Source organism: Argiope bruennichi, chromosome 11, assembly GCF_947563725.1.
Source record: "Argiope bruennichi chromosome 11, qqArgBrue1.1, whole genome shotgun sequence".
NCBI lineage: Eukaryota > Metazoa > Arthropoda > Arachnida > Araneae > Araneidae > Argiope > Argiope bruennichi.
This window is the reverse complement of record NC_079161.1, coordinates 33,157,764-33,184,075: the sequence shown is the minus strand read 5'-3', so window position 1 is coordinate 33,184,075 and position 26,312 is coordinate 33,157,764. Positions and strand designations below refer to the sequence as shown.

At 32.6% G+C, this 26,312-nt stretch overlaps 1 protein-coding gene across 5 annotated transcripts; it reads left to right on the top strand.

Moving 5' to 3' along the window:
• The first annotated feature begins 3,839 nt into the window (after positions 1-3,839).
• Positions 3,840-24,096, top strand: LOC129957434 (uncharacterized). 5 transcript variants are annotated; one of them, XM_056069751.1, is made up of 6 exons: positions 3,840-3,977; positions 8,322-8,373; positions 10,339-10,455; positions 14,414-14,473; positions 21,661-21,688; positions 23,788-24,096. In XM_056069751.1, exons 1-6 carry the CDS (start codon positions 3,936-3,938, stop codon positions 24,008-24,010), a joined length of 522 nt encoding a protein of 173 aa, XP_055925726.1. In that variant the 5' UTR covers positions 3,840-3,935; the 3' UTR covers positions 24,011-24,096. The 5 variants fall into 5 exon arrangements, with proteins under 5 accessions (XP_055925726.1, XP_055925722.1, XP_055925727.1 ...); XM_056069747.1 differs by having other exon boundaries at positions 21,661-21,855; XM_056069748.1 differs by lacking the exon at positions 3,840-3,977 and adding an exon at positions 4,086-4,186 and having other exon boundaries at positions 21,661-21,855.
• The last annotated feature ends 2,216 nt before the right edge of the window (positions 24,097-26,312 follow it).

Below are 26,312 nucleotides of genomic sequence, written 5' to 3'. Positions count from 1 at the left end.
AAAATAGGTTATTCAACTCACAAACATAAGACTATCAAAAGTATTCCAGTAATAGCTTTATATATTTTTTCAAACTACATGGAAGTATTAATGGGAAAAAAAGTGTAGCGGTCACATATAACTTGACTACTGTCTCTTTTAATATTACAGATGACGCAACTGTATTAACATCAAGGTATATTTCCCATGATCCTCTTGGGGGTCATTATTAGATAGTATTCTAGCGAGTGTCGTGGTTTTTCGTGTCCGTTTTGTGTTGTCTTGTCAAATGTGGAACTTAGAATATTAGTTAAATAACTGCTCCTGAAACTCATCTGTTATTTCATAATGAAGTTATAAAGAATCTCGTCCCTCTATAGAAGAAAATAAGTTTAAAATTTCAAAATATAATTCAGCCATTCATCTAAGAAGTGTAAAATGCCTTCCTTAAGATGAAAATCAACCAAAACTATCCAACAAAATAGAATACTAAGTGAATAATTTTTTCTAAAGTAAGTCTTATGTAGCATCTCACAGCCCAAGACCGGATTAAACTTTCTAAGAATGTTGAGGCAATGCAAAACATGGGTGATGCCATTTCTCTTTCCTAACTTCCATTAATTAAATTAATTTTCTCTATTTATGCAGTTTTACATAGAAAGTTTTGGCACAGTGCAATAACAAAACTTTTAATCATGCTATAGCTTACGTATAAAACAATTCAACATGTAAATTTAAATAAAATTTTAAAAATGATTAAATTTATTTAAATTTTAAAAAAAATTACAGACAAACCTGTTTTTGAGTAGTAGAAAGGGACTGCATAAGAAAAAGTGCACAAAAGAAATATTCAGGAACTTACCAATAGCTATTACAAATAATTTTTACAACATATTAAAAAAAATTATATGGTGGAGATGGGCCACATAAAAAAAGTCTCACCTAGAAAAAAGTCAAAAATTTACGCAATAGACAGAGAGTACTTTCTAAACAAAATTATTAAATAAGTTAAGCCGGCGTTCTGGCCTAGGGGTACCTCTTCTTCCTCGTGATCTGGACGTCCCGGGTTCTGGCAGGCTTGTTCTTTACCCTGTGTTCTATGTGTGAAAGAGTACCCTGCAAAAAGAGATTGTATAAAAGAGTGTGTGAATGTCATCTTCATATGAGCTAGAAGTAGGACTTCTGCTCTTCGGTGCTCAGGGACCTTTACCCTCAGAAGCTACTGCACAAACTCGCCTTATATCTTGTCTATGGCAAGTGCCACAAGTAACAACATAATTAAATTACACATGGAAACGTTTATAAAAATTTTTTAATTTTAAACATGGACAATTTTTTAAATGCATATGATTCAATACTACTCGTCATAATCCAAAAGACTTTAGGGCCGCGGTGGCCTGGTGGTAAGTCTCGGCTTCGGAATCAGAGGGTTTCGGGTTCGTGACCCGATTCCACCGAAGAGCCGTCGTGTAAGGGGGTCTGTTACACGTTAAATCCGTCATGACCAAACGTCCTCCCGCTTGTGTGGTGTGGTGTGGAGAGGGGGGGGGGGTGCCAGCTCAGATATCGTCCTCGTCATCTGACCGCGGTTCAAAATGACGAGGTCCGTCCCAAAATAGCCCTAGTGTTGCTTCAAACGGGACGTTAATATAACCCAACCAACCAAAACACTTTTTTTTTTGTGATGAACCGGCTTAAAATCGCTTTCGTCAAATCAAGATATCAGAGTTGATTTATTTTTGGAATATATTATTTATTTTGGAACATAGGAATTTGTTGAAACAATGTATGATATATTGTGTACCATATAATCATATCATTATGCCATATACATATGTACACTGATAGAAAATATTACAAGTCTTATCATGCAAACACCGTTTGGAATTCATGCACCGCATAAAAGAAATAATATATAAAAACACCGTATAAAAACAGATTCAATCATTTTTAAGTATAAGATCGGGTACGTTTTAAAAATATAATAATGTATTATAAAAATTGCAAAAACTTAATATTTTTTTTTGGAATAGCGTTCCAAAATTTAAAAGCTATTTGATTTTTAAGTTGGAGTACAACGTCTTTGTAATTGAAATGAAAACACCAAATTATATATTTTCAAAATACAGCATGGATGTTTCTAGGTATTGTTTGTTATACTTACTTATTTAAAATTACGGTCACGCATATAGCTGCTTAAAAATAAATACTGACATGGTATGAAGTATAATATCAAAAATTTCATATGAAAATACACCGCAAAAAAAGTTGTCCTTTCACAAACAAAAATTTATATTCTGCATTATTTCATAATAAAATTTTTTCTTTTACTCACGCATTAGTTTCAAATAACATATTTCTTCGCATATGAATTTATCAGATTTTATTTTATCATTTACTTCATTGAGCAAGCATTTCTTGACCTACAGTTATATTTGACTTTGAAATCTTGTTTTGTATTTAGTAAACAGGTTTACTGACACTACAAATAAATAAATAAAAATAAAAAACAATTCAAGTTTTTATGAATATATATTATATTTTTCACTTATGCCTAAAAATGTAATTGTTGATTTCATTAAATTTTTTTCTTGAGCAAAATGAAAATTTGTTTTCAATTCAAAAATTTAGTAAATTCTATGTATTGTTCGTCAACAGATTCTAAAACCCTCCGCCCTTTTGGGTATACGTTAGGTTAGGTTTACTTCGACGAAATAGGAGTGAGGGGAAAGTTGAAAGGAGGAGATATTTATATTTAGCAATAAATTCTGGAAATACCACATCTTTCCGCATCTAACCCCTTAGTTGAGTCAGAATCGTTGAAATGTGGTCATTTCAGGATAATGAAACGAACAATAAATAGCTAAATACTGATTGAATGGGAGATTTAATTTCAAATGTAACAGCAAAATGTACAAACTCCATATGTGGAAATAAAAGTACTACAAAAATACAAACGCTATGAAGGTATAAAATATTATCAGAATGATTTTTTTCTTTTTTGGGATTATCAGATTGAATCTTGTTTGCTCCGTCTCTTGCACTTGAATTCATAATACACTATAAGTTGCTCGCTTTTGAAGATTCGAGGACATTTTTGTTGGGGGCTAGACTCTTTAGAATACCTGAGACACTTGTGGATTATGTGGAATTTTTGTATCGAATTCTAGAAGCCTTTAATCATTTAATTTCAGGAGCGGTAATTCGATTTCTATAAGATACATAGCAAGATGATTTAGATATTCAGACCAGATCTTAAGAAACATTTAATCTTAGATGAATGTTGGGAGCCACAGTTGCCAAGTGAGCCATCTGCTTTAAGATCATGGATTTAAGGCGCTGAGATCTACCATAGCTAACAATTTTAAGGATTCTAACGCATATAATTACGTTTAGGTTTTCTTTCAATTCCAATTGCTTCATGTGAATTTAAGGCACAGCTTTAATGAAAATTTATTATATACAGGAAATTATATCTTTAAGAAGATTGAAACTTGTGGCGATATGATTAGTTAAGCTCTTCTTTGAATTTCAATTATTTAAGTTGAGGAAAAGGAAAAATAGTCTGATAAAAATACGGGAAAAGATTCACTTTTTTTGCCTCACTAAATTCTTTGTTACATGAAACAAAAGTTTGTATGGAATTACCTTAAAAAACGTTTATCCACAGAGAGTTTAACGGTGTCAGGTTCAATAATCCTTAAGTATGTATGGTCATGACATGTTCTCAATTTGAAGCCAGGCAACTAACGTTTTGCTCTTACCAAATGACTGCAATATAGTTCAGAAGTAAGTATTTGTTTGATTAATCAATCAAACAATCAATAAAAAAATTATTAGCTTCAACATTTATACACCCTAAAAGCAATAAAATTCTTGTTTAGGGTAACACTTGTGTTTTAATGAATTTTTATCATATAATCTGCAAGAAGACTTGAGCTTTCTTTTTATTTGTTATGGAGCAAGCATTTATCCACCGAAACACTCCAGCTGTTCGGGTATTTATTATTATGATTCAATCCTTTTAAAGTTTATTTAGCTATATTTTGTGGAATTCGTGAATTTTGATTATTGTTAATCCGGTAAAAGCTAAGAACAACGGTTCTGGAGTATACGCCGGAGAACACATCTTCATTCCTTTTTTATTTAGCTTCATGTTAAAGCGAAACCGACCCACTCATATTTATTTCATGAAGGAATTTCATCGGTAAAACGCACTGTAATTTATTTTAAAACTGTCTCGCGTAACAACGCTTGTTCAAATGTGTTTTTCTATGATTTTGTTAATAAAATTTTTTAAACTTCTTAATGAAAAAATCTTTTGAAGGCAGTTTGATACCTTTCATCAAGCTTTAAATGTTGGGTGACAATATCTATTATTATAGTTTACTAGCTAGTACCCAGCGCATTGCTGCCGCAGAAGAAATAATTTTAGAAACATCGTTTGAAATGGCTATCTTGTTTAATTGGGAATGATAGAAATAATGATATTTATTTTCTTATCGATAATAAATACATACATTTAAATTGAATGATGTATGAAGGAGAAGTATAAATAATATTTATTCTATTTTTTTAAAAATTTATTATTCAAGTATACTTTAGGGTAGACAATATTTTTTGTTTTTCCGCCTTCAGCAAAAACAAATTTCTTGGTTGTCCGACTCGTGAGCATCCAACCTACCACAGACCGTATGATGAACATGGATTTTCTAGGTTGAAGGCAATAAGTTGGCAATGTTTTACCTCCATTGGATAAATGGTACGGCAGCGCATAAAATATGACCAAACAGAAATTCATTTTTATATATTAGATATAATAATTGTACTATGTCTATATAATCTTCGAGAAAGTTCAAACAAAATGCTGGCAAAGTTTTATCGCAATCGGATGAAAAGTACGGCAGTACATAAAATACGAACAAACAAAAATTATAACCGTTTTATATTAGCTAAACCATTTGCATCACAGCTCTGTATCTGAGTTATTTGTCTGAGAGGTTTGATTGGATCATATAGCCGCGTATTACTACATATTGTGGGTTCTATACGATTGTACGCGATAATGTTTATATAGCATATAAACATCTATTTGATGCTTATATAGCTTATAAAACTTTTTATAATTCTTCGTTATTAATAAAATATAAAATGCAAGGCGGAAAAATTATTCGAAACTCTTCAGAGGCGACCGTGGATCTGGAACTATCAAATTTGATATTTGCTTCTTGAATCTGATTGGCTCACTTAGTTTTCGAAAATCTAAATTTAAGTGTTTTAATTAAAAATGAATTAAAATAAACGTGTTTCTTCATTTATTTCATAACATATTATTGCCTCAAAATCGTTTCATACAAATTTATGCCTTAAAATATTATAAAGGTAAAAATAATGTTTAATAAGTTGTTTTTGCACCATGCGTTTCTGATGTCAAAGAATTTACTAAAATATTTTAACAGCATTTTATCATAGTACTTTTTATTGTTTTGTTTAATGTGCCTAAATTTATACGCTTCTCAAAGTATTCTATATATCTCTTTGTCAAGAAAAAAAAACTGAAATTATCTGCAAAAGATTATTCTACGTTGTAAAACAAATTGAAATAATGTATCGATCTATTTAATTAAAACCTATCATGATCTTGGATCCTCCAAATCCTAAACTCCTCGTCAAACTCGTGCAAAACGTTTTCGTGTCTGAATATCTTGATAGCGCATTATTTATTTGCATCTGTAAGTAGTTGGCGATTGTATGTACCGTTAAATTTGCGACTACATAACCTTATTTCAAGAATGTTTCCTGCAATTACAAATTTCATTCATAACATTATGCAATGTTTCATAACTCCTATTCTTCAGACAATATCGGTTTCTCACTACCTATCTAGTGTGTGTATGCAAATAAATTGATTGATGTTAAGGGATGAAAAAATGTTACTAAATCTTTATATGATGTTCTCAAAGAAACTTGAAATTCGAATTATTTTTCAGTAATGTACTCTCTTTAACATTTTACTCAATTTTGATTTCATTAGTTTAGCATATGTAACATTCTTTTTTTTCCGTCCTGAAAATTGTTGTTCCCTACTACCCATCATGGAAATACATTTGTATTAAATACATTGTGTATTAAATAATACACAGAAAAATTAGTTTGTAAATTATTTATTTTGGAATGCAATGAAATTTTAGAATTGGAGTGATATATTGAATTTTAACTCTCAGAATTAGCAAAATTTAGAAAAACGCATACGTACAAAATTCTAAAATAAATTGGGTATGCATTGTATAAAATTTTTCCGATACGTTTCCTCATATGCAGAGAATAGACTGAAATTTTTCTTAGTGCCATTCTAAAAGTTATGCAATTGACGATTATCTGAAGGTAGAACCACATTCCAGGTTCTCCCCATGTCATCAGAAAAGAGCTTCTTATGTCCAACCGACCACCCCGCCACCACTGAAAGAAAGCAGTTTTGACAAGATTTGTTGTGATCGACTGAGTTGGGAAAAAGCAATTGGCAGTTTAGGCTGAACGAAGTACTGTCCATTCTTGCCTTCTCTCTTAAACATAATTACTCTTCTCGCATGTCTTGGGATATGTAAATGGACAAGGTAAAAGACCACCCTCAATAAAGTTGAAGAATTTTTTTATTAAAAAGATTCCTCGGAGTTAATTGCAAGGACTTGTAGTGAGGCTCATGTAGAGTGTTGTATAAAGAATTTCATCGCTATTAAAAAAATGAACTCTTTATTTCACTAACAACCATTGGAACATAATTACTTAACACATGCGGGGATACATACAACGGGGATTTCCCCGGGCGAAGTATAAAACATAGATTGTTTTAGGGAAAGTAAATAGAGAGCTCTTCAGAATGTCATGAATGAAAGATGGCGCTACGATCACTACAGACCCCTAAACTCAGGACTATACGTGCTCACAGTCCTCTTGTGCTTTTCAATATTTTAGATTTGTATGACAAACGTATCTGGAAGGGTTTTCCAATTATTTTATGTTGGATCCATGCATATGTTTGGATTTCGGGAAATGAAAAGGCTGACATAGCAGCTAAACTGACTACTACTTTCTTGTCGGCACAAATCTGTCATATGAATAACAAGAAATGTATATGTCGAATTTTGATTTCCCAATGGTAAAGTGATTGGGACGCACAGTTTCGTAGTAAGCTCCATACAAATAAGCATACGATCGATTTCTGGCCCACATTACTCAGCAGAAAACTTAAGCCCATTTTAATATGTTTGAAATTTTGTCACTTGTCACACTCGATTCACCCATCGACATTTATTGAATAGGGAAACCAACACCATTTTGTTCAATTTGTAACAGTCCTATATGTGCTTTATTCATTCTCGTATAATTCCATTTTCAACATTCTAAAAAAAATATTCGTTTTTATAATCATGTATAAGCATTAGCCAGGCATTATGGCACCAGGCATAATGGTTAATATCAGTAATTAATATCAAGCATAAGGCTTAAGGTCAAGTCTTATATCAAGGCATAAGGTTAATATCAGTATAAATGCACCAGGCATTATGGTACATTTTAGTACTGCACCATAATTTGCATCATTATTGCGCTTTTTCATGACTCGCACTTTCACACATTTGGATTTCATAGACGTTCCGATTTTAATATAAAATGATAGTAATATTTGAATAACATAAGTGTGGCGTAGCTTAGCCAAAGATGGCTTTTGTGCCACAAAACACAAACTCCTATACTGGGAATCATAACCAAGATGAGTACCAAGTCAATTTTTGGTGGATCGTGACAAGATATTTATTGTACGGTTCTTTCCAAAATTTATATAAATGAAGGGAACTTAAAATCTTCATTTATCAACACATTAGGAATATTTTTTATGAAATTATATTTAATGTTTTTTTCTTCTGAAAATTTTCTTTAGTTCATAAAATATCGCGGAAAGAATGAGTGTTAATATCAGTAAGGATTCAAGGTTATGGAGAACGAGGCAAGTCGCTATAGAATCCCTAAAATGTGGATAATGATGTTTAAAAATTTTGGGTCAACTGGTTTAGGTAGTTTTTAAGCAGTTTGTTTCAAATGAATGATTTACAGACCGGAAATATCGATGTAAATGGATATGGATTCTGGTTAAAGAATTATCAGTACAATCATTATGGTTATTATGAAATCTGTATGCATTAGGTTCGAAACATCGCAAGAAAACAGTAATGCATTAATAAAATCAATTTTTGTAAGATTTTTTTCAAGGTTATCTAATAGTGCAATTTCAAATCATTTTGTTCATTGTTGCGTAGAATATTCAAATATTTCTTCTGTATTTTCAGAGACCACCAGAGCGACATCAGAATGACCAGATGGCTGCAGCAGCACTTCTTCGTAAGTCGTGCTTTTTATTAGATGCATAAAAATGTATTTAATGTAAACTATAAATTTTTCCATGGCTGTAATGCAATTTGCATCCAAAAATGTTTTTTTTTTTCCCAATTGTTTTTAGGCTTAGATGTTTGAAAAAATTGTCGTTTCACATGTCGTAAAGGTACTGGATTTAGTTTTCTGATGAGACACTAGAACCTAATTTATTCTCCTATTCTTCCTCTCTTGGGCATTTATTTGACTAACTTAAGACTAGTAATCCTAAACATGCACATTAATTTGAATCTGTAAACGAAATACTGTTCATTTCAGTATCTTACCACTTTTCAACAATTTTACCGTGGTAAGTGGCGAGACGCAGAAAGATGAGCACATTTGAGGAATTATTAGTCATTCTTTGACTTTGATTTCGGCCCCATTAGACACATTTTTATTAATTTTTTCCACGTATATATGAATGTCGTGTCGTTTCTGACCGCATTGTTTTCACTCAAAATTACATATAGATTACTTGTATGGCTAGTTCAAGAAGCAAAAAGAAAGCTTTCCGGAGTGGCGCTAAGAATATTTTATATAATATCATTAAATGTGACCGAGATTTACTACCGTTGTTAGTTTCATAAAGTTATCAAAAAATTCAATAACAAAGTGTTTTAATATAAAAAAATATTTTGTAAAAAAAAGTGAATAATCAAATTTTAAGAACAGATATCTTTGCTATATCTCCCCTCCCCCTGCCGGCGTCCTGGCATAGGGGTAGTGCGCCTTCCCCGTGATCTGGAGCTCCCGGGTTCGAGTCCCGGTACAGGGGTGGTTGTACTTCTGTGTTCTATCTGGGAGGGTGAATGTGCCCCCCTGTAAAAAGGGACTGTGCTAGCGAATGTAATGCATGAAGTAGCTAAGTCGTACTCTTGGCCCTAGTTGGCGCTACTGGAAAAAAACAAGTGACGCTCACTCGGCTTAAATCGCTGACAGATAACTGTCAACGGGCTTGTAAAGTGCCATAAGTCACAACAAAGCACACATATTCCCCTGGAATTATTGTTTAGGCTCCTTACAGTAAATAAGTTTTTCTAAAATAATTTATTGTGAATTAATAGTTTTTATTACAAATTATCCGCAATTTTTTCGCTTTCTAAATATACGAATACTCAGAGTACACGTTATAGGTAAATGCAAACGTATTCTTTTTTTCATCTTTCGTCTAATCCCTACTTTGACTAAATAAAAGCATCTTGACGCAAGCGCAAAAGCACGGAGGGTTTTCTAATTCGCGAATGAATAGTTATCTGTACACGGTGAGTATCGTCAACCACATGATATACTTACGTAAAAATGCACTACAAACACCATCCATAACCTGCAGGGGTTGCAAATCAGCTAGGAATTAGTTTAGTACTCAAATTATAGCTTTTTGGTAAATTTGAATTTCCAAGTTTCCATAAATAGTAACCGGGCACTGTGGTTTTTTGCGCTCTAGAAATTCATTTGCGCCCATGCGCAGATGAATTTCTAGAGGAGGCATGCTCTTTAATCGACTTTGAAGGTCAGACAATCTGAGCAAGTGACTTCTTATCTGAGGAAAAGAAATTGGAGATGAAAACAAATACATTTAGACATTGGTGAGGATTTTATTGGACGGCCTTTTGAATTGCTTGTTTTAATATTGGCATACAATTCAGCTTTTGGCTTGATAATGCAAAAATCATTGTTTGCTATATTCAAAATATTTTTAACTCAATTTTAGTGAACCATTAAAAATAATTCGCTTTCAGTTAAGTTGGAATAAAATTAATGATTTGGTACTCAATAAAGACTTCAAATTTTAATATTGCTTTGAATTACAGTGGTCTATAACTCTAATACAGACCGGAAAAAATGAAATTGATCAATTGTAAACGATCCCAATATAAATACTTCATATATGCTCTGCTAAGCCACTGAAGCTTAAAGTTTTGTCTTTTTTAGAGGATATAGATAATGGAACAGGAGCTGTTCATTGGTATTCTGCCCAACGAAGAATGGAGGAAGGCCGTATTGGTTCGGAAGAACATCGTGTGCGCCCCAAGTGCTCCGTAAGATGCGGTAAGTGAAACGTTCGGCCAAATTCGCAAAAATTTCTTTTGAAACTTTTTTTTTAATTTTAAATAACGTACTATAAACAACTTTCTATTTTCAGAAAAATTTATTAATGAAGTATAGAAGAATGAAATGTAATGAGCCTTCTGCAGGGTTTGAATACGGGATTCAAAACAATGGAATTCGGTTAATTCGAACAGTTTCAATTCCACTTTGCTGTCAAGGAACGCGTCTTTAGATATACGATCCCGAGTATCCTAGAGATGTAATCACTTTTGACTGATCAAACTCCGCATGTTAACTTTTTAGCTTTTAAAAAAAAATTTCTTTATATGTGATTATAAATAACCCTTCCCTTAAGTCATTATTGCACGTTTTTCATGACTGATACACTTCCATACTTTTAGACGCTTATATTTTACAGACATCTAATGTATCGCTTTTATTATAAATTGATACAGATATTTTAATACTACGAGTGTGGCGCAGCTTAGTCAAAAGTGACTTTTGAGTTATAAAACAAAAACTTACTCCAGCTTCATTGCTGGCCCTATACGATTGATTTTTGATTTCTCACCATAAGCCCTTTGTGTAATAGGGGGGGCTTTTCATGAGATGTTGCCAACCTCTTTGCTCATTGTTTCTCATGGACATCTTAAAAACATCTTATATTGGCAATGCGTCATGACCCAACAGAATGGTACTACATTGTGGTGCCCGATGCATGATTTCTGATAGTTAGCCATCACAATGACTGGTTTGTAAAGGATGGTGATACTACTACTTCCTTGAGTTTGACTTTAAAGATGGTAATTATTTAGGGAATGACCCTGAGTATATAGATCCAGGCTGGCATAAAAGATGAGCGTCAATGCCTTGGTGATTTCCGAACTTGTGGCTACCTTTGGTGGATGAAGTTGTCGTAGTCTGAATTTCCATCTTGAGGCATATGAATATATATGTGCAAATTAAATCAATTCAGATAGAAAATCTCCAACAGAAACTACATTTGAAAACTTTCTATAGAAATTAAAATCATTATTGATGAACTGCTGGATTGACTAGTTGGCCTAAAGCTAATAAGATATATCCAGGAAGTTGGCTATAATTGCCAAAAACGGGAAGTAAATTACATACAAGAAACTGAAAAAATTCCTCTTAGCAAGCTGGAAGGTAAAGGTAGATTTCTTTACATCCAAGTTACTATTTGGCAACATAAATCATTGTCGTTAGAAACGGTGAAAGTTAGGGCTTGAAAATTATTTTTCAGCCCCAAACTTCTAAGATATTGCAGTTATCAAAAAACTTTAAATACAAAAATTTTTGGTTTTAATGAGGTGGCGAATTGAATTTATTTTTCTATCTTCAATATTAAGAAAGTTATAATGAAATGAAAATTTCACTCCCCCCCCCACATCATTTCCACCTCTTTTGAGCTAGATGGCCCATCTACGAACTCATCCGAGGTTTTTTAATTTTATACAACATATTCCAAACCAATTAAAATCCAAACAAAGTTATTCTGCTTATTCTTTTTACAAGATAACGTGGACAAAGAGTTCTACGCATATGTTTTATTATGTAAACTTTTGAACGGAAGGTGACTTTTGGTTCTGAAAACCATGATAGCGGAAGAATTGAAGAAATTTTTCCGCAGTCTTGTCATGAGAATCTTTGCAATAGGTAGTAATTCTGTAAGAATCCGTCCAAAAAGAAGCGGCCATATAAGAATTAAAAAAAAAAAAAAAAAAACCTTGAACTCAAAGGCAATTAGGCTTGACCTCTTACACAAATCAAAAAATGTAATTTGATCAGAAAGCAAAGATTCCATATCTATCATTCTAAGTGAAAGGAAATAGCTGAGAAATTTAGCATTTCCACCTTTTTTTTGTCTTCAGAAATCTTAAATTTGTTATATAAATACTATTTTATTGGGAAATCCAAGTGATGACTAAAAATATAGTAACCTGGACTTATCACAGATTTCGTTTTCATAAATAATGCATTCAATTTGGTTGTTAATAAATATGAACTATTTTTTTTGGCTTGCATTTAGAAACTACATTGCTAATTCATTAAGTCTACGGCACAGATAATAGCAATTGGATTCTCGAACATATTTTGCAGTGGCTAAATCAATTTCTTATTAAATACCTTCTGAATCGATCACCTCAAACAGAATAGCAAAATACAAATGCATTTCAATTTTAGAATAGAAATTCACCATTTGTCTCTTTCGGATATCATTTTGAGCAGAATCTTGATTTAGTTTAGTCAACTCCTATGCCTTTTCTTTGAAGCAAGTTTATATATACTAATTTGGGTTGTAGTCGTTAACCTCGAAATTGACTTCATATTGAAACATTACACATTCATTACCTTTATCCAAGAGACAATAGTTGAATTCATTTCATCGGCTTCTCAAACGTTTGATGCAATTGATTCCACAAATTATCCCCTTACTTGCTCTACATAGACTTTTAATCTCTACAACCATTTTAGTAATGATCACTTCTGAATAGTTATATACAATAACCTGTATGATGCACTTTTAGAATAGGATTCTTTCTTCTTTGAAACAGATTTTTCAACGAACTTTTTCCAATAAATTTGAATTTTTCAAAAACTAATGCAGGTATAGATCTGACATTTTTGTCAATTATTCCCTTTTATGTAACATATACTTAATTTTAATTTCTAAAATTATGCCTAATTTATCAAATTTCCACATTTTAAATTTATTTCCGATTTAATTGAGCTATCATGAAAATCAGTATATTCAGTTTATGTATATCTTTTCTTCCTCAGATTAATAAATTGCTATTTGAAAGCAAAAAATCAGTGTGTCCACACTTGCCCCTTTTTTTATCTGGTGACATATTGGAGGCAAGCTTAGAGACCTGTTTTGGACAGTTTACTCCGCAGCTTAGACTGTACGTACTGGACTGTAGTTATTGTACACTCTCGATTATCCGGTTCGTGACTATCCGGCCTAGTTTTCTTTTATCGTAATTAAATGAGGGAAGCAAAACGTTGCATTGACAGCATTGACAAGGCATTGGAAGTGGGCGTTTGCTACCGTATTCCTATCGTGTACAAAATACAAGTTGTGACAGGAAAATATCAGCATTTTGCTCGTGTTTCGTTGTTTCGTAAATGTCAATTGTTGCCGCTCTTCCAGATTATAATTGCACAGTACGTATATTATTCGTTAATTGCTTTTGTGGCTACTAAGAAAGTGTGCCTGGGTTCTTTCTTTTTTTTTTTTTTAAAGTATATCACAGTGAAGATTGAACGAAAAACAGCTGTAGTGAATATGGAGAAGTTACGCGTTATACAACGATTCGACTTGGGTGTAACAGCAAAAAAATACAGCTTCGGAGTTAGGAATTGAATCGAATCGAATAGAAATTGAAAAGTAATGTGTTGCATAAGTACACTATTTTTCAAGTGCAAGTAAAGAGGTTGAGAAAGCTTTAAGTGTGTTCATGCCACAAAAATAAGAGAGAAAGAGTAATAATTAAAAAAAATTTAATTTCTTGAAATGCAGTGCTGTATATAAACATATATAAACTACCAGTACAAAGACTTACTTTTACTCGACACTTTACTTTCGCGTTCACATTCTAAGTGATTTGAGGTAAATGGAGGTCTTGGAACTCAATGAGAAGTGAGAACATAAGTTTTATAGCAGTGAGTTTTGGTATAAAAACTTTGTCTTCTGGTATTGGTGAGCAAAGAAATGAGTTCATAGAACTGCAGTCTATCTGATCTGCCTTTCCACCACATTGGGGAGGATACTCGGGAGTGTACTGTATTTATACCGTATTTTGATATTTTCCTTTACAGTTCGTTTGTAATAGTAGTAATGGTTGTAGTTTCACATGAATTTAAATCAATTCTACTGTAAAAATTAAACTACGTATAGCATTACTTTTGATAAATTATTTCCAATTTTTTTCAGTGGTTGAAATGGCTGTGTGGCTTCCTGTGATGATGATACAAACATCTTCTGTGTTGATGGGTAATATATCTTGTCTTTAAAATATTTTATCAGTACTAAATGCACTTCTGAAGAATGGAGAAAATTTATATAGGCTTGATACAGCTGAAATACAGCACGATAGAATTTCATATTTTTGTGTCAAGAGTTCTACCACTGTAGTTGTTAGACGGCGATAATGAGTAATGCAAACGCGATTTACACTTTTACAAATTTCTTGCATTGAATTTGCTAGGAGACAGGATTTGGCTCCCTTGGTTGGAGCTATACGATTTTTGTTGTTGTTGAATTATACTCGTTGCCTGGTTTATTAGTTTTCAAATTTTTAGTTTTTGTAAAGATTTATGCAGATTTAGACATTTTGTTTCCCTAGACAGTACATATTATGTGACACTTCTTGTTTGATCAATTTAATTCCAAATTTTCTTATTTAAAATGCTTATTTAAGAATATTTCTTTTGTTTCGGTAAAACTTTGTAAAAACATTTAAATCTACTTTTAAATTTTATTATGCCTCAAGATTTCTTATGTCCACATTAGTATCCAATATTATTTAATAAGATGTTCGGTATTTTATAAATATTGAAATAGCTAAGTGACCGAAAGGAGGAAAAGAGGAAGTGGACCAATTACAATTAGCAAAGTATTACTAGTAGCTCATAAATTTTCTAGGCAAACAAATTAATAACAATTTTTTCTTTAGCCGCGTTACTTGCACTTCTGGTGACTGTAGGCAGTTGCATAGTCTTCCTAATAGGAAATCTTGCATTGAATTTGCAAGAAATTTGTTTGCCTAGAAACAAATTTCTTGGATACTAATGTGGCGGATACTAATGTAAAAACGGTGTTTCTTCCAACTATTATGTAAAAGTGCATCTCAAATGCTACCACATGCATGATTAACATATATTATCTGGACTTTGAGAGAAATCTGCAATTTCGGTTAAATTTGGAAGTTGGATCATAGGATATCTCACCATGAGCTTGCAGACTAACAAAATAAAAGCTTGAGTTAGCTTGATTTATGTTTCAATTTATAGATCTGCCAAATGAGTCAAAATCTGTTAAATAGTAGGCCATTTATTTGTCTGTATATTCCCACGTTTGTGAATGCATCAACTCAAATGCAGCAAATTAGTTACAATTTAGCAAGTGCATTTCTTTTCATCTGGTTTGTCAGAAGTTGTCCAAAATATACATTAGGTTTTCTTGAATGCACTACGAAGCAAGAAACGAGATGTTAAGTTTGAGAGTCTTAACTCTCTTTTAAGTTTGAGAGTCTTAACTCTCTTTTAAGTTTGAGAGTCTTAACTCTCTTTTAAGTTTGAGAGTCTTAACTCTCTTTTAAGTTTGAGAGTCTTAACTCTCTTTTAAGTTTGAGAGTCTTAACTCTCTTTTAAGTTTGAGAGTCTTAACTCTCTTTTAAGTTTGAGAGTCTTAACTCTCTTTTAAGTTTGAGAGTCTTAACTCTCTTTTAAGTTTGAGAGTCTTAACTCTCTTTTAAGTTTGAGAGTCTTGACTCTCTTTTAAGTTTGAGAGTCTTGACTCTCTTTTAAGTTTGAGAGTCTTGACTCTCTTTTAAGTTTGAGAGTCTTGACTCTCTTTTAAGTTTGAGAGTCTTGACTCTCTTTTAAGTTTGAGAGTCTTGACTCTCTTTTAAGTTTGAGAGTCTTGACTCTCTTTTAAGTTTGAGAGTCTTGACTCTCTTTTAAGTTTGAGAGTCTTGACTCTCTTTTAAGTTTGAGAGTCTTGACTCTCTTTTAAGTTTGAGAGTCTTGACTCTCTTTTAAGTTTGAGAGTCTTGACTCTCTTTTAAGTTTGAGAGTCTTGACTCTCTTTTAAGTTTGAGAGTCTTGACTCTCTTTTAAGTTTGAGAGTCTTGACTCTCTTTTAAGTTTGAGAGTCTTGACTCTCTTTTAAGTTTGAGAGTCTTGACTCTCTTTTAAGTTTGAGAGTCTTGACTCTCTTTTAAGTTTGAGAGTCTTGACTCTCTTTTAAGTTTGAGAGTCTTGACTCTCTTTTAAGTTTGAGAGTCTTGACTCTCTTTTAAGTTTGAGAGTCTTGACTCTCTTTTAAGTTTGAGAGTCTTGACTCTCTTTTAAGTTTGAGAGTCTTGACTCTCTTTTAAGTTTGAGAGTCTTGACTCTCTTTTAAGTTTGAGAGTCTTGACTCTCTTTTAAGTTTGAGAGTCTTGACTCTCTTTTAAGTTTGAGAGTCTTGACTCTCTTTTAAGTTTGAGAGTCTTGACTCTCTTTTAAGTTTGAGAGTCTTGACTCTCTTTTAAGTTTGAGAGTCTTGACTCTCTTTTAAGTTTGAGAGTCTTGACTCTCTTTTAAGTTTGAGAGTCTTGACTCTCTTTTAAGTTTGAGAGTCTTGACTCTCTTTTAAGTTTGAGAGTCTTGACTCTCTTTTAAGTTTGAGAGTCTTGACTCTCTTTTAAGTTTGAGAGTCTTGACTCTCTTTTAAGTTTGAGAGTCTTGACTCTCTTTTAAGTTTGAGAGTCTTGACTCTCTTTTAAGTTTGAGAGTCTTGACTCTCTTTTAAGTTTGAGAGTCTTGACTCTCTTTTAAGTTTGAGAGTCTTGACTCTCTTTTAAGTTTGAGAGTCTTGACTCTCTTTTAAGTTTGAGAGTCTTGACTCTCTTTTAAGTTTGAGAGTCTTGACTCTCTTTTAAGTTTGAGAGTCTTGACTCTCTTTTAAGTTTGAGAGTCTTGACTCTCTTTTAAGTTTGAGAGTCTTGACTCTCTTTTAAGTTTGAGAGTCTTGACTCTCTTTTAAGTTTGAGAGTCTTGACTCTCTTTTAAGTTTGAGAGTCTTGACTCTCTTTTAAGTTTGAGAGTCTTGACTCTCTTTTAAGTTTGAGAGTCTTGACTCTCTTTTAAGTTTGAGAGTCTTGACTCTCTTTTAAGTTTGAGAGTCTTGACTCTCTTTTAAGTTTGAGAGTCTTGACTCTCTTTTAAGTTTGAGAGTCTTGACTCTCTTTTAAGTTTGAGAGTCTTGACTCTCTTTTAAGTTTGAGAGTCTTGACTCTCTTTTAAGTTTGAGAGTCTTGACTCTCTTTTAAGTTTGAGAGTCTTGACTCTCTTTTAAGTTTGAGAGTCTTGACTCTCTTTTAAGTTTGAGAGTCTTGACTCTCTTTTAAGTTTGAGAGTCTTGACTCTCTTTTAAGTTTGAGAGTCTTGACTCTCTTTTAAGTTTGAGAGTCTTGACTCTCTTTTAAGTTTGAGAGTCTTGACTCTCTTTTAAGTTTGAGAGTCTTGACTCTCTTTTAAGTTTGAGAGTCTTGACTCTCTTTTAAGTTTGAGAGTCTTGACTCTCTTTTAAGTTTGAGAGTCAAGGCAAGAATATTCCAGTTAAGGCAATGTGACTAGCACTCACTTGCTTTATGTGAGATACGCTAGAGAATTTCGTTTGATCTTTTTACCATAGAATGCTAAGAAATTATATTGACTATTCTTGCAGTTTTTTTTAAACAAACTATGAGTCAACGTTTAAAATTTGAGGCGTTAATAGATATTTGTATTTCAGAAATGAGTGCTCTTGTAGATGTAAGTTTTTATGTATATTTTGTTGGTTCCAAAACAATTATTTTTCTAAGACAATGCAATTACAACTAGCAATTACATGATTCATTCGAAAAATAATAAAAAAAGACTTGTGGGTACTTTCTTCCAACAACTGGCAAACGCTGTTAGGTGCAGTAAGCTTAATGTACACATTCGTACTCTTTGCAAAGCAAGTTAAAACTAAATGTACTAAAGAAAATGAGAACTGGTCATTATGTTTAAAAGACGCAAATCTGTCAATTACTAGCACACTAAAATTGAGAGGTTTAGTTGCCGGATTCATCAGAAATTTATTCAGACCAATCTAAGTATACCTTGTGGAGATAGCAACGGTGTAAATGAAGTAAAAATGAAACTGATTTCCTGATTTTTATTTATAAATTTCAGTTACTTATTTCCAAATTACCATATGCCGGTTTTACACTCGGACAGTTATAAGACGGCTAGTAGGTAGCGCATGCGGAAAAATGCTATTCTATCGATGGCAAGTAATTGTCCCTAAGGGATAACAACATGACACTGTCTTACATTTTTTTTTCTTACTGCGCATGCGCTTGTAGAATTTGGAGTGAAAAAAATTGATAATTTATCATAGATTAACTCCGACATTTTTTTATCTTCTTTTTGAGGCGATATTGTTGTTTTTTTATTCTTCTCTTTTTTACCATTTCTTTTCTATACTTTTCCAAATTTAGATATGTTGGCCTTTTTTTTTCGTCATGTTTGTTTGCGTAAATATCCATCATTTTAATACAATACGCAATGGAAAAGAAATTCGGAGACGCCAAAACAACAATTTATAGCCTAGCATGGGATGCCTGAATCTACTTTATGAAATCGTGCCAAACACAAATCAATCCCTTTCTGCGCATGTGCTGCCTACTGGTCGTCTTATAACTGTCGAGTGTAAACTCGGCAATACTATAAATACGAATATTTCAATTGGGATATTGGCACATTCATTTATTTTCCCGCCATTCAGATATTTTGTTTGATTGCGTTGTTTTCATTCCTTTAAAAATATTGTTTCAAATAACTGTCTTAAACTTTACTTATTTACAACCTAATTTTAATAATTAATGTTAATGCCTGCTTTATACTCTGCCAGTTATAAGACGGCCAGTAGGCAGTGCATGCGTACAAGGACTAGAAAATGCTGTTCTAGTCCTAAAGGGACATCAACATGCCTCTGTATTGCATTTTCTTACTGCGTGTGCATTTGTAGAGTTTGGGTTTTTTTGGCATTAAAAAAATTGATCCCTTATCATAAATTTCGACATTTTTTCTCTGTTCTTTCTGATGCGAGGTTGTTGTTGTTGTTTTTTCATTTCATTTGTTATTTTTTTCCTATAGTTTTCCAAATTTAGGTATGTTATCTTTTTATTTTGCCATGTTTGTTTGTGTAAATATCCATTTTAATACGATACGCAGGGAAAAATATAAATTCGGGGAGACCAAAACGGTAATTTATAGCCAAGCATGGAATGCCTTATGAAATTATAGCAAACATAAATCAGTCCCTTTCTGCGCATGCGCTGCCTACTGGTCATTTTATAACTGATCGAGTGTAAACCCGGCATAAGAATATATTATAATAGAGTAGAATACAATCGCGATATTTCTTGTTGATATAGAGGGCGCATCAGTTAGAAGATTAATTCAGATTGCGAATCCTTTGACAAAGAATTCATTATATCATTTTAATATTGCAGCTTGTTAACTTGGAATTACCATTCTGTTAGTTTTTTGATGCTCTGGTGTATGGTTTTAATTTTCAGCGCAACGTGTTCCATTTAAAAAATCTTGCTAAAAAAAACCCTTGTTTGTTAGCTGAAAGAAGAATGCCATTAATCTTATTATCTATTTCCTTTATAAGAAAAAATTTGAATATCATGGTTTAACCCTGCACTTGAAATAGCATGTAAAAACACGTGCATCAAATAACTGCATATTTAGTATCTAAATCTGCAAGTAACCGAAGGTATTAATTTAAAATTGTCATTTGGAAGCGCTTCAATGTCTCGAATACCCTTCATGTTCAATAGCGATTGAAGTGTAACAGTAAGTGTCCCAAATAAGATGCCATCTAATTAATAGGTTATAAAAAGTCTTGGGTCAAGGGGGTTAAGTAAAATGTTTGATTTATTTTGCATCTTGTAGCAGTTGCATTCTATTTTCTCTTTTGGATAATAGATGGCAACGCTTAAGTCCACATCCCATAGTGCATTGCAATTGTAAATAATGAGAGATGAGATGCTGTTCTTTAAGAGGTGCGCGCGTTACTGTCTTGTCTTGGCTTTCGTGTTTGTGTGAAATGTGATCATTAAGGAAATGTTCCCGAAAACATACGTCCTCTTGCTTCCGCTGCACGGATCGTGATGATATTCACCCCACCACAATCTTAAATTTTGAAATAATGAAATTCCTGAAAATATTTTGCAATAGTGTTCCGTGCTGTTATAAAAGTTATGAAGGCTCTAATATAAGTTATTTCTTCTTGAAAGCGCTTTTGAGTAGTTTTAAAGCAATGAAATACTGATTTATTAATGAGATGATTTTATCTGCTCAATAGGACTTCGAATAGTTTGTGATTAAGGATTAAATTAACAAAATCCAATGGGGTTCAATTCACTTAATGCCAGTAGGCATAGCATAATTTCAAATCATCGAAATATGAATTGAATGCCATTGTCAGCGTAAGTCCCTAAAACGTGGTTTTAATAGCATAAAAATCGCATCTACAAGCAGTATCGGGGAAAGCTTGCTGTTTAATATTTTTACATATCTGTAATGCTGCTTTTCAGCACGCTTAGTTCGATTAATGGAAAGATCGTTTTACGATCAGCTCTGTTGGGTACTGATCTGGTGCCACGTCAGTGATCGCAGAGCTTGGAGACCAACTGGCGGCTTTGGTGACAAGACATTACTGGAAACTTCGAAAATTTTAGTTATTCAGCCAATAATAATCGAGATACTCCTGATTGGTCCCGAACCTTCTCCTCCCGCCTATAAAATGCCGGCAGTCTTAAGCTGTCGTGTATTGGAGTTGTAGACAAATATCGAATCGTCGAGAGGATAACGAAAAACAAGCGATGTGTGGAGCAGCTCAAGCGATTGCTGAACTGGGATGTGTGCCGAGTCCTGGCGTTTACTGTGGAAACAGCATCATGTCGTGTGTAGGCAACTGGTGACAGTGGAGAGTTGCAGACGTTTTAGAGAGACCGTAGAGTGAAGTTACTTCCCTCTCCTGCTGAATTCTGTCTGGCCGCTTTGTGTGTTTTGATCGTTATTGCTACCGATTACAACTTGTGGGCTACTGTGTATTGTGCGTCTCCTGTGTTCGTCTCGCCTGTGTATATTTGTCGTCTGTGTATTCGTCGTCTTTGTGTTAGTGTCTTCGTGTTTAATAAACGTCGTCGTTGTTTTCTACTAAGGCCTGCTGATTGTTTTTACACTATATACCCACTACAAACGAACCCGGTGACTTTACGGACTTAGTAGTGGAATTCAAGTAATCCGTAACAATATCAACTGCCTAATGCTTAGCTTTATATCAATTACCTAATTATACCTAGTTTAAAATTTTGCATTCTATTTGTTTTTATCTTCTGATTACTTATTAATAAAATTTCTTATTTTTAGGTTCAAATTATTACAACCAGTGCCCCAGGTTACAGATTTTACCATTAATCCTAATAATCATGGGAGTTATTGGTATAGTTTTTATGATCTACGTTTTGTTTAATTTTGGCGAAGAGAATTCTTATGGTTTAAAAGGGAAGGCACGAAAACGCATTAAAGCATTTTGTATCACTTGCATGATTTTTTGGATACCAGGCATGTATCGTTTTCATAAATTATTCTGTCTTTAATATTATAAGCTGAAATCAGCTGCTCGAAACACTTTTTAAATCTTCCGCTAATATTATTCTATTAGAATTTATCAAATTTGAATTAAAACTTTTGAAACTCCAACAAAATTAATGCTTTAAAACCATAAATATAAATTTAAAATCGCATAGGATTAAGGACAATGCATTTCTCGCATATAAGTCACATCTGAATATTCATTTTGCAAAGTGTTTTTCTGGTTGATTTATTCATTTTTTTTCTCAATTTTCTTATCAGATGAATTTACTGGTGCATTTCAAATTAAAACGTTCTTTGAATTAATGCTGAATTTTACGGTTGATTTTGTCTACAACCGAGTTATATCAACCTTCTTTTCTTAGTTTAAAGTCTTTTTAAGTTAACAGGGCTCGAACATTCCGATAACAGAATCGAATTTAAAACTGTTTGATTTGGGTGAAGGAGTCTGGTTAGTGTGTTATGAGCAAGAAAAGTAATATAATGGGGATAAATGTTCAGAAACATAGAGGAAATATTAGAGAGAAATAGTGGCAATTTTAGTGTAAAAATGGAAAAATCTGAAAATTTTAAGGAAAAATAAGGGAAATTTTAGGGAAAAACAGGAGAAATGCTGGGGAAAATGGGGAGAAATGTTCAAAAACATATTTTAGGGAAAAATTGAAGAAAAGGAACAGTGGCCATTTGCAAATAAAAAGGATTTAAAATGCGACTCTGTAACATGTTTTCGAAATTTGGCTGAAGAACGTAGTAATAAAAATGCATTGAGAAAATTGATCCAATTTCTTTTATTAATAAGCATTAAATGAATATACACCTTTGATTGAAATGGATTCAATTTCGATCGATCAACTACGCAAGAACATCAGTTCGTCGGATGCTATGATATTCAGAGAGATAATTTATACAGACCACTATTATTATACCAAAAGTTGACTAAGTATCTGAAAATTGAACATGAATTATTTAATATATTCAACAGAAGAAATTCTTTCATTTCGAACCTAGTCGAATTCTATACAAGATACGTGATAAGTTAATGTTACAAGAAACATGTAGGATAGAAGAAAAGATCGAGCTTCAAGTATCATCTAGCCAGAGAAGGTTGTGTTCCTCCTTTGCAGATGATATCATGGCCATGCCGTGTAATGAAAAAATGTTAATTTATGAAAGGTCAATCATGCTTGTTGCGAGGTAGTCTTGATGAATTAATGGAGTGGCAAGTGGAGAATTTTACATCGGAACAGAATTTTTTATCGACCCAAGATCATCTTTTTTTGTACCACATGTTGAGGACGATTTACTACATCATGTATGCCTTTCTGTTATCTATAGACATTCAAAAGTTAATTGATATTATATAACAATTTAATGTAATAGCATTGAAAATCCTCAGGAAACATCCATTCTCAATAATAGTATAAAAGGTTTCGAAAATGTAATAGAGTACTTTAACAATCTACCCCAATGAAATTCCTCGCCTGTGAATAAAACAGATGTGAGAGAAAGGTACTCGTCTGCATATGTCGCTAAACAAATGAATGCTTCTGTGTGTAATCATTAGGTTGTAATAAATGTTCTCGATGTTTTTTGCATAATTTAAATAGGGATGATCCAAAAAAAATGTTGCAAGGGTTGCAGTGAATAAACGTCGTTATTTGCTATTGAGATCGATTGACAGTGTCACCATCCCTCTACAGCAAAGCAGTCAAATTTTGCGTGTAGAATAATTTCTGTAATGTATTCACATAAACGTTCCCCGAATTAAGCCAAATTTTTATATTCTCAAAATTGATTTTTTCATAAATTAAACCCGACTTAAAACTATTATATAAATTTTGCACTCAAATATTTAAAGTTTTGATCAAAACTGCACAGATAACTCTATTTTTATATTTTCAGAAACGGTTCAATACTTCATACCAGTTTCATTCGATCCTGCATCGGCAGAATATTGCAATGTGGTACTTTATGCCTATGGTATTTTCTGGAATGCATTTACAATCTTCTTAGCAGCTACAGGAATTCTTTTATTGATCTTCATTCCCGAAAGACCAGTTTATCTACCAACCCCAAGAGACACTCTGGAGTTTCAACAAAGGGTGGGCATGCTACGGAACAATAACAATTATATTAATGACACTCACTTGTAAAAGTGGAACTTTTTATTGTATTTAAATGACGTAAATAAATATTTGTTTTTATTCCTGAGCATTTGACTTCTTTTTTCCCTGTTAAAATTCTGTCTTCCAAATGGGAAGATATATGAAATAATGAAATGAAGCAACAATGAAACGAGAATGTAACGGTGATAATGAAAGAAACAATAATGGAATGAAATGAAACGGTGATAATGAAACGAAACAATAATGGAAGGAAATGAAACAGTAATAAGGGAACGAAATAATAATGGAATGGAATGGAACGAAACAATAATGGAATGGAACGAAACAATAATGGAATGGAATGGAACGAAACAATAATGGAATGGAATGGAACGAAATAATAATGGAATGGAATGGAACGAAATAATAATGGAATGGAATGGAACGAAATAATAATGGAATGGAATGGAACGAAATAATAATGGAATGGAATGGAACGAAATAATAATGGAATGGAATGGAACGAAATAATAATGGAATGGAATGGAACGAAATAATAATGGAATGGAATGGAACGAAATAATAATGGAATGGAATGGAACGAAATAATAATGGAATGGAATGGAACGAAATAATAATGGAATGGAATGGAACGAAATAATAATAGAATGAAACGAAACAATAACAAAGATATTATTAATAATTTTTAAAAGTGGACCTTTTTATTATTTTTAAGTGACGTAAATAAATTTTTTTCCCCCTAAACTTTTGACTTCTTTCATTTTCTGTTAAAATTTAGTCTTCTAAATGCGAAGATTTATGAAATGAAACAATAACAATGACATTATTAGCAATAATTTTTAAAAGCGGAACTTTTTATTGTTTTTAATTGACGTAAATAAATATTTGTTTTAATTCCTGAAGTTTTGATCCTTTTTTTTCTGCTAAAATTTAGTTTTCGAAATGATAAGATCTTCAATTAACGGTATTTTGAATTATAGAAAATATGAGAAATTGATCAAATCTGCGATTTCTTTAAATCGATATATTAAAAATAGCAAAAACAAAGAACCAGTCTATCAGTTCTAACCACTGAACCTATGCAATTTGTTTTTTATAAGAAATCTTATGGCTTTTATATATATCTTTAATGCACACCTTTCCCCAGTTGAGAAATAACTAATAAAATATTTAGCTAGCCCTGACTTCAACTCCTCTCAATATTTCGTCAGTTTTATTCATCAGCCAATTTTCCGCTTCGCAAATGTAGCTGATTATTGGAAATACTGATTACGGCGCAAGTGACATTTTAAATAAAGTTTTATAGTGTCATAAATGGTATTTCATTAAAGTTGGTCGATATGACTAAATCAGTACTACTGGTTTGAAAAAAAGCTTTCATTATGGTTCTTTTAGATAGCACACCGATTACATAAATAGAGCAATAATTGAAGATCACACAGCATTTTGAGTATTATACACGTGGGTGTGAGGGATTTTAAAGCATCAGTTCATTTGGATAATTTAATCATTTTATTTCTTGATTAACAAAAATGACTGTGATGATTTTTGCAAGAGAAAATTCAATGAAAGACATGCGATGTTATTCAAAATGATCTTTTCCACCTACGCGTGTTACCATTGTGGACATTTGAAGAGGAATTCTTTAACGCAAGAATACTACTTGCGGTTTTTTTCAGAGGATTATTGCGTTTCGAGCTCCAGTCTAACCTTTAATTAATTTAATCCAGTCTGAATTAACTCTCGCAACTACGTAGCTATTATCGAAAGAAAGCAAAGCGCCTTCTAGTAGAATGAAATTACAGTATACATAATAAACTACATCCTAGAGGTCTCACGGGTGGAATGCTTAAGAGAAAGAGAAACATGCAGCACTATCACAATGACATTCTAGAAAAATAGTTTGCTCGCTTCATTCAAATATACTCCTCTTGAAAGTGATGGATTTTTTTCAAATAATTCTAATACTAAACACACGAAACATAAATACTGAGACACAAAAAATTAAGACATTAGGGAAATGCCTTAACTTTTCATCAGTAACACTAGAGCTACCAAGTCCGTCGTTTTGACGGTTTTCAAATTTTATGCTCTAAAACTTCTGATAAAATTTATGTATTGTTCTAGAACTTTGACGATTTTTAAAGAAATATCAGAATAATTGCATATTCATATTCAATTTTCATTCAGCCATTTTAATTTCTATAATCCGTACGACCTATTTGTATAGAGATCCGTCAAAATGGCGACTTTAGCTATTTCAAAGTTTATAAAATTTTATGTATCATCTATGCAATCATA